This window comes from Drosophila miranda (genome assembly GCF_003369915.1).
Source record: "Drosophila miranda strain MSH22 chromosome Y unlocalized genomic scaffold, D.miranda_PacBio2.1 Contig_Y7_pilon, whole genome shotgun sequence".
In the NCBI taxonomy this organism is placed as follows: Eukaryota; Metazoa; Arthropoda; class Insecta; order Diptera; family Drosophilidae; genus Drosophila; species Drosophila miranda.
The window spans coordinates 519,651-535,442 of NW_022881652.1; the positions used below are offsets into that span (position 1 = coordinate 519,651).

Here is a 15,792-nt window from a genome sequence, read left to right on the forward strand (position 1 = left end):
ACTTCGCCCGGTCACTTGGATCCGATCGTCGTGGTGGACCACGGCACCATCATCGTCAACGACGCAAGGTTCACCGTTGTAGATGAGGCGGGGACCACCCAAGCAATATCGGGATCGTACCTAGTTACGTATTCCCGCCGGGTCTCGTTTAACGGGACCTGGTACGTGAATCACCTCGGCGACTCCAAAAGAAAGGCGGTGGTACCGGCGATGACTCGAATAAACGTAACGGCACACAAGGAAAAGCTAAGCTTGCCGTTCCTACGGGAGTTAAGCCTACAAAATTCAAACTACATCGACGCCCTGAACGAGACGGTGACGATAAGGCGCGCCGCCTCCTATTTGTTCACCCTCGTCGTCGTAATCCCTCTCTGCGCCATCATCTGGGTGCTTTACCGCCGCCTCAAATCCCAAGGCCTTCGGAAAGAGCATACAGCACGAGACGTGGAGGCCGCCCCCCGTAACCCCCCGGCCAATGACGAACCGGCCAGAACAACAGAGACGGCGCACGGTACTGTCGCCCCCGGCAGAGCCTTCCCGCGGCGATACATGCCCAGAGGCCGGCCGAGCCCAGCGATAAGAGCTGGCCCTACACCTGGCCCATCGGCGCCCGAAATCCGATCGGAGCCCGCGTGCGACGCATAGCTGCGCTGCCCGTAAAACGAAAGTTACGAAGGGAAAAGACGACAAAAATGAAATATCCAAAAAAAAAAATAAAATAAAATAAAGAAAGAACGAAAAAAAAAATATATAAATGTCAATTCGGCAGATTCAGGCATTACATTACACTCATGACACACATTCATAAACCCATGCCCCAAACGTCCATAATCGTCCCACGGATCCATTTACCATAGCTTAGATTACAGAATTGCAAGCCCGCTGACGCCGGCTCCCGTGAGTCGCGCTGTCAGCGGAGGGAAATGCATGACGTTAGAAATACAAGAAATAAGTCAGATTCCGAACGCCGAGCGAGCAAGGCGATTTTGATAAAACCCTACTATACCAGAACCAAAACAATGTAAGTTTTCGTCACGCCCCCTGGGAGGCCCTAGAATTAAGAAGATTAATATAGATTAAATAGAAAATAGACACTCTCCCCCTCCCCGAACTCTACGCACCGAAGAACCAGCCATGAACGCCACCGAGAACACCCCAGCTAAGGCGCACCAGAGAGCCGCTGCATCAGCAGAGTCACCTCACGGATTTCTCCGACGCCGAGGAACGGGAGTCCGCTGCCAAGGCGGACGAGGAAGCCGCCCGAAGCCAGCAGTAGCCGAAGAACCCCACACCTCCGATGGGGACATGTACGCAGATATGGAGCTAGACGCCGACGAGGCAGGGTCACCGTCATTCGAAGAGGAGTTCGAAGATGCCGGTTCTAGCCAGCACAGCTTCCCGGAACCAGAGACGCCATCATACGCGCCGATGTTCGAACAGGAGTTTGAAGATGCCGGTTATCACCAGCGCCGCGATCCCCGAACCGGCCGTGGCATTTACCGCCCCGAGAGGGGGCTGGAGCGTTACACACCGAAACCATACAACGCGTACTACGACGACGGGGAGAGCGAAGAGGAGGAACCCTACGGTCGGCAATTCATAGCCGAAACAGAGACCTTTCACCACACGGTCACGCCATGGGGGTTACGCGTCACGCGTAACCACCAGATGTCCGTAGACGTCTTTGTCCCTCCCGGCCGGAATGTCAACGCGTTCTTGAGGACATTCCGAGAAGCCGCGAAACCAATCGACTACCGCTCCGAACCGGCCGTCCCAGCCAGGGCAAGCCCCCCGCACGCCGAAGCGCGACCGCCAACGCCCGCATCGGATCCTCCCCGATGCCCCAATCCTCCCGAAGAGTCGGCGGCGGCCACGCCCCCGCACGCCGAAGCGCGACCGCCAACGCCCGCATCGGATCCTCCCCGATGCCCCAATCCCCCAGAAGAGTCAGCGGCGACCACACCAACGCACGCCGAAGCGCCCCACGCGGAGGCAGCGCAAGGCCCTCCCACTGAATGGCCCACCGGGGCTACAGAAGAGGGAAACGCCGCTCCGGTTCGACAAGCGGAGCTGACCGAACCGGAGGAGCAGTGGGAAACGGGGCCGGACAGCGGGTACCCCACCATGACCCTACGGAGGGTAAAACAACCCGTTGCGGAGGAGACGGCGCCGACCCCCCAAACTGGGGAGTGGGAAGGACAAGACGAGTTGCTGGTGGACTGCGACTTGGATGAAATACTACGATTTCTTCAAGACGAATCTACGCGGGAGGGGCAAAGTCCAGCGGACTTCTCCCTGATCGAAGAGCTGAACCAGCCCACCCAGTGGGGGGTAATCGCGCTGGCAGATTGGCAGGTGAACATCCCAGGCCGGGCCCTACCGGCGGGCCTCATCGAGGAGATACACCAGCGGCTGCTGGAAGCGGAGAGGCTCCGTTTCCGAAGCTGGTCCTGGGATCAGTGCTACCGGGTCCACAAGCGATCCCGGGCCGCGCCTGTCTGCGTCGACCTCCTCCCAGAAGAAAGGGGGGGGGGGGGGGGGTGTAACGAACCTTAAGAAGGTTCGTCACAGCGCGCTACATCGCGGGATCGTCACCGCCTCATTTTTCCCCTTTTTATATCTCCAGTTTCCCTTAAATATATCGTTACTTAGCCTTAAGAACAGAGAATGCATACGATAAATGTACCACCAATAAAGAAACTCATTCCCCATATCGTTTCGCCTACCGTTTCACGACAGCCAATCCCACATACTCGTACCAACACATTACCCCCACCTCTAACGAAAAGCTCCCGAAGCACTGACAATTAGCCGGTAAGAACGCCCCCCACACCAACACATTGCCACGCGTTTAGCCATAAGCTCCCGAGACACGAACCGTTAGCCGGCGACAACTCCCCACCGGGCCAACACATTACCCCCACCTCTAAACTTAAGCTCCCGAAGCACAGACTAGCCGATAAGAACCCCCGCCCCTTCCCTTCGCGGCTTCGGAACGCTCCGCGAAGCGGCAGCCAATCTAAGCCGACGAAGACGAAGACACGTAGATACTGATAAGTTAGAGATCGGCGGCAGCGAAGTTTTCCCGAGCGCGCAAGCGCCGAGCAGACTTCACTTACGCGGAGACCCGGGCCGAGTATAGACGTTGTCCCGCGTGACAACTAAGATACAAGTTAAGAATCCTTCCGGGAACGTGACGAAACAACAAAAAAATATTCAATGTAACAAATTACCTGTATAACCAGCAAGCAAATAAATCATTATTGTAACGAGAACCAACCCCGTGTAAGTCATTTTTGGGGATCCAAACCCCTCCCTGGTCACCAACAACTACTCGCCAGCGAGCCACACTCACCTCCACTAACCCCCGATCAATCCTCGAAACCCCCCCCTCACGCAGGTGTGACACGCCCTGCGCCCCTCTCTCGACCCCCACAGGTAAGACTCGCCCTGTGACCCCTCTTTCCCGACCCACGCAGGTGTGCCTCGCCCTGCGTCCGCCTCTCTCTCGACCCACGCGGGTGTGCCTCGCTCCGCGCCTTTCTTCTCGACCCTCACGTCCGCCCAGTAAGACGAGCCGACCCCCCCTTTCGGAGGTCCTGCGAACTAAAAATGTCTTGTAGGAAGAGCCCTGGACAGGACTGAGCTTACCTCAGCCTGGAAGAGGAGACATTACAAGTGGCGCCCGAGCAGGGACCCGAAGAAAACTCTAACGAGGGGTTCGTGGATTAAAAACCCAAGGCAGTCGGGAGTGCAAGAGACAGACCAAAAAAAAAAAAGGGTGAAAGATAACCCCCCCGCGTGTACGCCTACGTGCATACGCGGCCGATCGCTCGACCGCAGAAAAAAAACCCACCCCACTACCGCGGCACGTAACCGTGCTCAAATCCCCACAATTCTAACGGTGAGGATCGCGAACGAGTCTACGTACGTGTACTAAGTGACAGTGAAAAGAAAAGGGAACACAGTACCTCAAGATCCCGGACGCTCAACCAGTCCGTAGGAACAGCGACGCAACGACCAAGAGAAGAATGGAGCCCTATACGGGGGAACAATCAGGTGAATACGACGGGGACGAATTGACCGTTGATCCGGGGGTCAGCACCGGCTGGATCCACAAACGCCGCCGGGAAGAACTGGAAGCCTTCGCGAAAGAATTCGGGTTCGACCGCGAAGGGACAGTTGAGGACCTACGGAAAAGGTTCGCCACGCTGGTCGAAGGACCCCTCGAACAAGAGGCCTGGATTCGACTGGCGGCACTCGAACGGCAATACGCCAAGCCACCGGGACGCGCAAAGTCGCCGCAACCCTCTACTTCCGGGCAGGCGGAGAGACGGAAGGCAGACCCCAAAAGCGGTCTGCAGATCCCTGGGGCCCCGAAGGCAGACCAACCGGCCCGCCCATCGTGGTGACCGCAGCCGCCCCCCAAGACCCCCGTCCCCAGAGGTCCGCCCCTCTCCCATGAGGAGGCTCCTCCCTGAAAGCGATAGACCCCGGGGAGGTAACGACGCGTTGGAAGCCCATCGATACAGTCAAGCTGCCCAGATGGCGGAACGGATTAGGAGGTGGGGGATCCAATTCGACGGACAGGATGATCCGTTGTCTTTCATCGAGCTGTTGGAAGAGCGCACGCTTTCGTACGGGATAGACACCAACCACTTGCCTCGAGCTATGGCGGAAATCCTTATCGATCGAGCCAACCGCTGGTTCCGCACCAGCAGGCTGCAAGGCGCCTCGTGGGTCAACTTCCGGCAAAAATTTTTGGCCTTTTTCCTCCCGCCGCGGTATTTCGAACAGTTAGAGGATCAGATCCGAGCCCGCAAGCAAGCGACGGGCGAGTCATTCAAGGACTTCATAATCGAGCTCAGGTTGCTCATGCACCACGCCGGGTACGATGATGCCCAAGAGCTCAACAGGATTTATGATAATACTCTGCCGGCATATCAACTGTACGTGCGAAGACACGAACTGCGAAGTTTGGCCCAACTAACGATGTTGGCTACGGAGTTCGAATCCATCCAAGAGCGGAATAACCCCACTGCTCCCACTGCCCCTCGGCCCGGCCCAAGATACACTAGACCGACGACGCACCAGACGCAAAACGAGGTCGAAGCAAACCGGACCTCCTTTCGGAAGCCCCAATGGGACACGGCAGGACCGGCAAGGAGACCATCGTCAAACCGACCCGACACTCCAGCGCCGGAAGTCGCTCACCGCATGGTCACCACCCCCATCGCCAACCCACGGATGGCCTGTCGCCGCTGCGGCGAAGCCGGCCATGCCTCCCACAATTGCACCAACCCCTCTATCCTGTTCTGTTGGGAATGCGGTAAGCGAAGTAACGCAAATTCTGTTGGCGTTCGTTAAACTGGACAAGCGCGAGGTACAGATACCGCTCCTAGTGTTACCAAACATGCTAGAGCAGGTCATCGTGGGGATGGACTTCCTCTGCGCCATCGAAACAACGATACAGTGTGGCACCACCCTCCTCCAACTCCGCGACAGTCGCCTCGCGACAAATACACCGGTAGTTACCGCCAGCCAGGTGCACACCCCGGAACACGCGCCTACGAAACCCAAGGCGACGAAAGATATGCCACGCAAACAAGGAATCAGGAACACGAAGCCCAGGACCCCGACGGAACGCCCTGACCCCAGGTCATCCAACCAGGGCAAAATCTCGGGTAAGGCAACAAGGGACGCGAACAGACCCACCAGGACCCCCGGTCCAACGTCCTCGACGAGTGGTGGAGAGCCCGGAGCAACGATCGAACCCCCACGGCGGCGACGATCGTCCAGCGGCCCAGCGCCGAATACAACGACCACGAGCGAGCGCGGTAACGCAGCCCTTTCGATAACGGAAACTCCCACATCCAAAATCGTCCTTACTGCCAGAAGTTTTCCCAGCCGAGAACCGGGAATAGGAGCAACAGCCACTCGAGACACCGACCGGGGCCCCGACGCGCCCGTGGCCGGAGATCAACTCATCAGCACCAACGCCACGGGGCGCTGCCGGAGCACCCTCCCCGCGTCGCCGAAGGTTTCACAATAGCAGGCACCAGAGCGAAAATCTGCGTCACCCGAACGAGCCACTGGTCTAGTACTAGCGGCATCATCGAGACCCGCATGTTCGTGCATCACGCCGAATACGACACGACCCATGTATTCAGCCGGAGTCCCGAAAATGCCCTGCCTACACCCGAAACTACCCCGGTGGTCGCTAATATGAGGGAGTACCCTCGTGGGATCGAACCGCCAAGCGCGTTCGACATGACCATACTCCCCGAGGGCCGAGACCAGACCCCTGCTCCCGGAACCAGCCGGCTAAGCGAAGAGGAGCCAGAAAGGGTCCCCGACCCCTGGCCTCCCGACGTGGCGCCGCAAATCCAGGAATTCCTGGACAAAGAGCTGCCGAAGCTCGCAGGCCTCCGAGGGAACACGGACCTCACGGAGCACACGATAGTTATGAGGGACCAGCGTCCCATAAAGCAACGGTACTACCCAAAGAACCCGGCTATGCGTCGGATCATCGACGAGCAGGTCGACCAGCTGATAGCAGAAGGCCTGATCGAGCCCTCGCGAGGTGGCGCATGTGTGTGGACTATCGACAACTAAACGAACATTCGATCCCGGACGCATACCCGTTGCCGAGGATCAACTATATACTGGAAAGACTCCGAAACGCGCTGTTCATCACCACGCTGGATCTGAAGAATGGATACTGGCAGATACCGATGGCCCATGACAGTAAGGAGGCCACGGCGTTCACGGTGCCCGGAAGAGGCCTCTATCAGTGGAAGGTGCCTTTCGGGTTACATTCCGCGGGAGCCACGTCCCAGCGTACCCTCGACACGGTCATCGGCGCAGACATGGAACCCTTCGCTTTCGCGTATCTGGACGACATCGTCATCGTCGGCAAGGATTTCGCGGAACATTTGCGCAACGTCAAGAGAGTCTTCTCGCGACTGCGCCGGGCCAATCTGCGGATCAACGCAGACAAATGCGTATTTTTTCCAGCGCCGCATAAAATACCTGGGTCACATGGTCAGCGAGGAAGGCATTCATACCGACCCTGACAAGATAGCGGCCGTCAAAGACCTGAGACCGCCCACTAACCTGAAGGAATTGCGGCAATGCATAGGCATGGCGGGCTGGTATCGTCGATTCGTCCCCAATTTCGCCACCATAGTGCAACCGATGTCATTGCTACTAAAGAAGGGAAGAGCATGGGCATGGGGACAGGAACAACAGGACTCCTTCGACGAACTCAAAGTGCGACTCACCACCGCCCCGGTGCTCGCCTGCCCGGACTTCAACGTCAAATTCTCCCTTCAGACCGACGCGAGCAACGTGGGTGTGGGCGCGGTCCTCACCCAAGAGATCGAAGGGAAGGAACGCGTCATCGCCTACGTCAGCCGGCGCCTTAACAAGGCAGAGGAGAATTATTCGGCCACCGACAAGGAATGCCTGGCCGTCATATGGGCAATCCGGAAATTGCGCTGTTACTTGGAAGGATACCGGTTCGACGTGGTGACCGACCATCTCGCGCTGAAATGGCTAAACACCCTTGAGAGCCCTTACGGGAGAGTGGCGAGATGGGCGCTGGAGCTGCAGCAGTACCAATACGACGTACATTATCGGGCCGGCAACCAGAACGTGGTCGCCGACGCGCTCTCCAGGCAACCTTTGGAATCCCTTTCACGCGTCGAAGAAGAGGGCACGACCTGCCCGTGGCTCAGAAGAAGGATCCAACAAGTTCACGACGAGCCCCAAAAATACCCTTACTACACGTACGAAAACGGGCAGCTTTACCGAAACCTGGGGCACGGAGCCGACGATGACGACCACGTGCCGTGGAAGCTCTGTGTGCCCAAGGACTGCCGAGCGAGAGTCCTCCGCGAGTGCCACGACCAACCGACGGCAGGCCACCTCGGCGTACGAAAAACTATCACGAGGATATCCCAGAGGTATTATTGGCCGGGATTTTATCGCGACGTGAGGCGATATATCCGCGGTTGCGTGAGCTGCCAGAAGTTCAAGGCTACCCAACGCAAGCCAGTGGGCAGGATGCTCACTCGCAAGGCCGAGGAACCCTTCGCCACCCTGTGCGCCGACTTCGTCGGACCGTTACCGACGATCCAAACGGGGGAACGCCATCCTGCTAGTTTTTTTTGACACCTTCTCCAAATGGGTCGAGCTGGTGCCCCTTAAGAAGGCAACGACGGCTAGCCTCGAACGAGCTTTCAGGGAACGCATACTGAGTAGCTTCGGTGTTCCGAAGTTGTTTGTCTGTGACAACGGCACCCAGTTCACCAGTCGGTCGTTCAAGACCTTCCTGCACACCGCCGGCGTGGAACTCCAACACACCGCGCCCTATTGTCCGCAAGAGAACCCGACGGAAAGGGCAAACCGGACCGTGAAGACGATGATCGCCCAATTCGTGGACGATCACCAAAACACGTGGGACAAACTCTTGCCAGAAATGACGCTGGCGATCAACTCGAGCGTCTCGGAGACTACCGGTTTCAGCCCGGCATTCCTCGTACACGGAAGAGAGCCCCGACTGCCCGGCGCCTTATACGACGAGGTCACGCCGGGGACGGGAAGCGCCCAGGAAACTCCTATGGGTAAGGCCGCCAGGCTAAAAGAAGTGTTCGCCATCGTCAGAAACAACATTCAAAGGGACAGCCAAGAACAAGGGAGGCACTACAACCTTCGCCGACGACAGTGTCGTCCCACGATCGGTTCGCTAGTACTTCTACGGCAGCATCACCTCTCAAACGCCGCCGAAGGCTTCGCGGCAAAACTGGCCACTAAATTTGACGGCCCCTATCGCGTGAAGGGGTTCCCGTCGCCAAGCGTCGTTCAGCTGCAGCACCCGAGCAGCCGGAAACGGAAGGTCGCCAACATCAACGATCTGAGAGAATTCCACGACCGCGAACCCGACGAACGTGCCGGGGAGGCGGACGACCCAGGTACCGCCGAACAAGCGCCGGACCACGACAGGGGCACAGGTACCGGCTGAAACGAAGGGAAAAGGGGGGGAAGGGGCGCCCGTGCCGGAGAAAAACCCGAGCGAGGCAAGCGACGACTGCCCGGATCCCGAAAAGTACCGACACTAGGTCGACCGACGGCTTAGCCCGCGACAAGCGTCTCCGGCAGTCCGAGACCCCACCATCACCGATCAGTGCCATTCCGCCACCACAGCCGAACGGTCGAATCGATCCCAACCCAAACGCATCCGAAGATAACGCAAAACCACACAACATGAAGGACCTACTGATTTTCCTCACTTTGCTAACCTCGACGCGCGCGCTGGTCAAGTTGAATGACTACACTAACGCGGACTATATCCCAATAGCGGACGGGGACGCCATCATTTGGGCCAACCACGGATACCTGCACCACACTACGAACGTGACTTCATACGAAGATTACGTCGCCGAAACGGAACAAGCCGCGGAGCTGTTTAGCCTAGACCGGATGGCGCAAGTGATAGCAGCCGACCTGGACCACATCAAGAACCTGGTGGCCACGCTAAGGGTCCACCATCGGGGAACAAGGAGTATAAACCTGCTCGGAACAGCATTGAAGGTAGTGGCCGGAACGCCCGACTTCGACGACTGGGAGCAGGTCAAATTCCAACAAAAGCAGCTGGCGGAGTCCAGCCGTGGCCAAAACGAAATCAACTCCAGGATTTAAACCCGGATCAACGAGCTGACCCGCCTCGTGAACCACATCGCCAAGGAGGACAACGCCGACCGGGCCGAAGCCATAATAGCCCGGAACAGGATCATTATAACGGATCTGGAAGACCTCATCCCTTGCCAAGATCAACGTGATCAGCCCCGCCCTTCTGGACGGCGCTAACATTAAGGAATTGGGCGAGCAACACCTCGCTAACATCAGCCTAGTGGAGCTACTAGAAGTGTCAAACATTCGCGTCTTCCAGAGCGCAGACCTACTCCACTTTCTCATCAAGTTTCCCCAACCGAAGCTGGTCTGTAGGAAAATGCTTATTTTCACGGTCCAACATCAGAACAAGATACTGGATTTCAGCGAGGGAGACATCGTGGCAGAATGCGGGCCCCAAACCCTCAGCATCGGGGATTGCGAAGCCACCATCGGCGCTACGTTTTGCAGAGAACGCGAGGGGATCACCTGCGCTCAGCAGATGGTGACCGGGTCCGTCGCGCACTGCGCGACTTCGCCCGGTCACTTGGATCCGATCGTCGTGGTGGACCACGGCACCATCATCGTCAACGACGCAAGGTTCACCGTTGTAGATGAGGCGGGGACCACCCAAGCAATATCGGGATCGTACCTAGTTACGTATTCCCGCCGGGAATCGTTTAACGGGACCTGGTACGTGAATCACCTCGGCGACTCCAAAAGAAAGGCGGTGGTACCGGCGATGACTCGAATAAACGTAACGGCACACAAGGAAAAGCTAAGCTTGCCGTTCCTACGGGAGTTAAGCCTACAAAATTCAAACTACATCGACGACCTGAACGAGACGATGACGATAAGGCGCGCCGCCTCCTATTTGTTCACCCTCGTCGTCGTCATCCCTCTCTGCGCCATCATCTGGGTGCTTTACCGCCGCCTCAAATCCCAAGGCCTTCGGAAAGAGCATACAGCACGAGACGTGGAGGCCGCCCCCCGTAACCCCCCGGCCAATGACGAACCGGCCAGAACAACAGAGACGGCGCACGGTACTGTCGCCCCCGGCAGAGCCTTCCCGCGGCGATACATGCCCAGAGGCCGGCCGAGCCCAGCGATAAGAGCTGGCCCTACACCTGGCCCATCGGCGCCCGAAATCCGATCGGAGCCCGCGTGCGACGCATAGCTGCGCTGCCCGTAAAACGAAAGTTACGAAGGGAAAAGACGACAAAAATGAAATATCCAAAAAAAAAAATAAAATAAAATAAAATAAAGAAAGAACGAAAAAAAAATATATAAATGTCAATTCGGCAGATTCAGGCAATACATTACACTCATGACACACATTCATAAACCCATGCCCCAAACGTCCATAATCGTCCCACGGATCCATTTACCATAGCTTAGATTACAGAATTGCAAGCCCGCTGACGCCGGCTCCCGTGAGTCGCGCTGTCAGCGGAGGGAAATGCATGACGTTAGAAATACAAGAAATAAGTCAGATTCCGAACGCCGAGCGAGCAAGGCGATTTTGATAAAACCCTACTATACCAGAACCAAAACAATGTAAGTTTTCGTCACGCCCCCTGGGAGGCCCTAGAATTAAGAAGATTAATATAGATTAAATAGAAAATAGACACTCTCCCCCTCCCCGAACTCTACGCACCGAAGAACCAGCCATGAACGCCACCGAGAACACCCCAGCTAAGGCGCACCAGAGAGCCGCTGCATCAGCAGAGTCACCTCACGGATTTCTCCGACGCCGAGGAACGGGAGTCCGCTGCCAAGGCGGACGAGGAAGCCGCCCCGAAGCCAGGAGTAGCCGAAGAACCCCACACCTCCGATGGGGACATGTACGCAGATATGGAGCTAGACGCCGACGAGGCAGGGGCAGCCGACCACGAGGGTCCCCGAGACAGCCCCCCGCTGTTCTCCCGCCGACCATCCGGGTTCCGTCGAGAGAACCTGTGGTCGCCGCCGCCGTATAAACGACGAGCCGCGCCCTGCTCCCCGGAGCCAGGGTCACCGTCATTCGAAGAGGAGTTCGAAGATGCCGGTTCTAGCCAGCACAGCTTCCCGGAACCAGAGACGCCATCATACGCGCCGATGTTCGAACAGGAGTTTGAAGATGCCGGTTATCACCAGCGCCGCGATCCCCGAACCGGCCGTGGCATTTACCGCCCCGAGAGGGGGCTGGAGCGTTACACACCGAAACCATACAACGCGTACTACGACGACGGGGAGAGCGAAGAGGAGGAACCCTACGGTCGGCAATTCATAGCCGAAACAGAGACCTTTCACCACACGGTCACGCCATGGGGGTTACGCGTCACGCGTAACCACCAGATGTCCGTAGACGTCTTTGTCCCTCCCGGCCGGAATGTCAACGCGTTCTTGAGGACATTCCGAGAAGCCGCGGAACCAATCGACTACCGCTCCGAACCGGCCGTCCCAGCCAGGGCAAGCCCCCCGCACGCCGAAGCGCGACCGCCAACGCCCGCATCGGATCCTCCCCGATGCCCCAATCCCCCAGAAGAGTCAGCGGCGACCACACCAACGCACGCCGAAGCGCCCCACGCGGAGGCAGCGCAAGGCCCTCCCACTGAATGGCCCACCGGGGCTACAGAAGAGGGAAACGCCGCTCCGGTTCGACAAGCGGAGCTGACCGAACCGGAGGAGCAGTGGGAAACGGGGCCGGACAGCGGGTACCCCACCATGACCCTACGGAGGGTAAAACAACCCGTTGCGGAGGAGACGGCGCCGACCCCCCAAACTGGGGAGTGGGAAGGACAAGACGAGTTGCTGGTGGACTGCGACTTGGATGAAATACTACGATTTCTTCAAGACGAATCTACGCGGGAGGGGCAAAGTCCAGCGGACTTCTCCCTGATCGAAGAGCTGAACCAGCCCACCCAGTGGGGGGTAATCGCGCTGGCAGATTGGCAGGTGAACATCCCAGGCCGGGCCCTACCGGCGGGCCTCATCGAGGAGATACACCAGCGGCTGCTGGAAGCGGAGAGGCTCCGTTACATCCCGCGCGCTACATCGCGGGATCGTCACCGCCTCATTTTTCCCCTTTTTATATCTCCAGTTTCCCTTAAATATATCGTTACTTAGCCTTAAGAACAGAGAATGCATACGATAAATGTACCACCAATAAAGAAACTCATTCCCCATATCGTTTCGCCTACCGTTTCACGACAGCCAATCCCACATACTCGTACCAACACATTACCCCCACCTCTAACGAAAAGCTCCCGAAGCACTGACAATTAGCCGGTAAGAACGCCCCCCACACCAACACATTGCCACGCTTTTAGCCATAAGCTCCCGAGACACGAACCGTTAGCCGGCGACAACTCCCCACCGGGCCAACACATTACCCCCACCTCTAAACTTAAGCTCCCGAAGCACAGACTAGCCGATAAGAACCCCCGCCCCTTCCCTTCGCGGCTTCGGGACGCTCCGCGAAGCGGCAGCCAATCTAAGCCGACGAAGACGAAGACACGTAGATACTGATAAGTTAGAGATCGGCGGCAGCGAAGTTTTCCCGAGCGCGCAAGCGCCGAGCAGACTTGACTTACGCGGAGACCCGGGCCGAGTATAGACGTTGTCCCGCGTGACAACTAAGATAAAAGTTAAGAATCCTTCCGGGAAGGTGACGAAACAACAAAAAAATATTCAATGTAACAAATTACCTGTATAACCAGCAAGCAAATAAATCATTATTGTAACGAGAACCAACCCCGTGTAAGTCATTTTTGGGGATGCAAACCCCTCCCCGGTCACAAACAACTACTCGCCAGCGAGCCACACTAGGGACAATCTATCTACAATTATTACAAATAAGGACTACAAAACTACAGAGATATATACAAGGTAAAACAAACAATAATTACAATACATTTACACAACAATAAACATACTTAAATATCATTTATTTTTAAGAGGAGGACAACTACAACAAAGCACCGGCCGGCATGGCAAACGCAATGCAGAACATTGCGCCGCATACCGGCCGGCTCCGCTGTCCCCCTGTGCAGGAATTAGTGGCACCACCTGGGATCTTTAGTGGCGATGGCTGGACTTGGAGATGGCGGCCCCGTCGTCTAGCCTGCTTCCTCTCACCCTCACCCTCATCGTCACTCCCACTGTCGATGAGGGCGCGGCGTCGTTTTGGTGTTGGTGGGATTGGTGGCATTTGTGCAGGCTGGGCATTGGCACGGATCGACCCGCTGCTCGAACTCGAACCAGGATCGACTCGCAACAGGTTCGATCAGGTCGTGTGTGTGTGTGTGTACGTGGCGGCCCGTTGGCCCGCTCTTTCTCGTCGGCTTGCCGGCTCTCCTCTGTCTTCTCCCTCTCCCGTTACTCTCGAACTGTTTTGTGCGTCCGAGAGCGTGAGAGGCGGGAAAAGTGGCGCCTTGTTGGGCCCCTCTTTTGTGTTTGTCGGGATTTTGGGATTTGGCGGGGTTGCGGGATTTGCGGTTGGTATTGGCGCTGCTGTTGCTGCTGATGTGATGGGGCTCGAGGGGGGAGTGGCTATGGCCGTGGATATATCGGCCATGGCAATGGCTGGGTACTCACTCGCTGGGTCGCTGTGGCGTCGGCGCTCTGCATTGGCTGGGGCGTTGGTGTTGGCGCCTGCGCCGAGGGCTCTGCTGCTGCTGCTGCAATTGGTGGTGTTGGTGTTGGTGTTGTTGGCTGCTGCTGCTGCTGCTAGGGCGCCTCTGCGGGCCGCTCTGCCGCCGTCGCTGTGGCGTCTGTTCGACCCTCGTCTGGCCATTCCTCTCGTCATAGTTGTTGTTAGTTTGTGTATTGGCGATTTGCTGTCTGTTTGTTGTTTTCCCTTATTGAAAAGTCTCTTGTGTGTGTGTGTTTGTGTTTAATGTATTTATTGGCACTTTCTGTCTCTTTACACAGTTTGTCTCTCGTTAGGTTTGTGTTTTTATAAGTTAATGTTATTTATTGGCGTTTAAAATTAATGACATTTATTGGGGAGCAGAAAGCTTGTCGATAGTAGTAGTGGCGGTGGTCGGGGGCGGAAGGGACTTTTTGTCCAGCCACTGCAACAAAGAAAAAGACGTCAATACGGACAACAAAGAAAGACTGCCAAAACACACAAAATCCACACTTACCTGCCAATCACCAGACAGAGCTGACCAACAAGAAGCTGCCTCGCCACCAACATTGACAATTTCCTGCCAAATGGGCGGAATATGAGGCCCCTTTCTGGTGACGCTGCCACCGACCATCACAATGACGTCACGCCACTCCAAACAGACAAACGACGACGCAGATGCTGGCGCCTGTTGCCGCTCCACTGGGTCACACCCGTCTCTCATGCCAATTATGTGAGGGCGGGATGGCCTGGTGTTGAGCCGCCGGACGCCAGCAAATCCTGCAAAAGGAAGAAGAAAAAGGAGAACGAGGCTGCCAATAAAAAATACAAATACTCACCTGCAAACGTCTCCTATGCCAACACAAACCAGACAAGGGTAGCCAGCAACAACATCCAAATCGACGACAGGCACCTGCAAATAAACACAAATTAAAAATCAAACGCCAAAAAAAACACCTCCTCAACTGGGTGGCCGGACCAGCAGCCACTCAAAACGCCATTACAAATTGACGACGAACGTGGCCGAGGAGGCCAGGCCAATTCAACTGACAACGCATCCTGGGTGGCCGGACCAGCAGCCACTCGGATGCGGCCAACAATTAAAACCGACAACGTATCCTGGTGGCCGGACCAGTTCGCCACTTGGATGCGGCCAATACTACAATTTGTTGGCATCACACTTCGATGCCAACGCCAACATACTGGACAATGCATCTTCGGGTGGCCGGACAAGTGCCACTCGGTCTGCTGCACCAAACCCACAGACAGATGCAACGTGGGCGGCCGGACCAGAGCCGCTCGCCATCAACAACACCATCATTGCCCACGATGCACGCCAATACACACATCCAGCCAATAAACAACACACAGGGGACAACAGAGCCGGCCGGTATACAGCGTAATGTTCGCATTGCGTTTGTTATGCCCGCCGGTGCTCCGTTGTTGTTTGTCCTCCTGTTAGAAATAAAATAAATATAATTAATATGTTTATATGTTGTAAATGGCCA

The 15,792-nt window shown here is 56.6% G+C and overlaps 1 protein-coding gene across 7 annotated transcripts; it reads left to right on the forward strand.

The window, feature by feature from the left end:
* Positions 1 to 750: 750 nt before the first annotated feature.
* On the forward strand, positions 751 to 12,966 carry LOC117195179 (pollen-specific leucine-rich repeat extensin-like protein 2). Of its 7 annotated transcripts, none has more exons than XM_033399816.1 (3): positions 751 to 1,021; positions 1,085 to 1,338; positions 11,548 to 12,966. In XM_033399816.1, exons 2-3 carry the CDS (start codon positions 1,135 to 1,137, stop codon positions 12,778 to 12,780), a joined length of 1,437 nt encoding a protein of 478 aa, XP_033255707.1. In that variant the 5' UTR covers positions 751 to 1,021; positions 1,085 to 1,134; the 3' UTR covers positions 12,781 to 12,966. The 7 variants fall into 7 exon arrangements, with proteins under 7 accessions (XP_033255707.1, XP_033255705.1, XP_033255708.1 ...); XM_033399814.1 differs by having other exon boundaries at positions 1,092 to 1,338; XM_033399817.1 differs by having other exon boundaries at positions 1,127 to 1,338.
* The last annotated feature ends 2,826 nt before the right edge of the window (positions 12,967 to 15,792 follow it).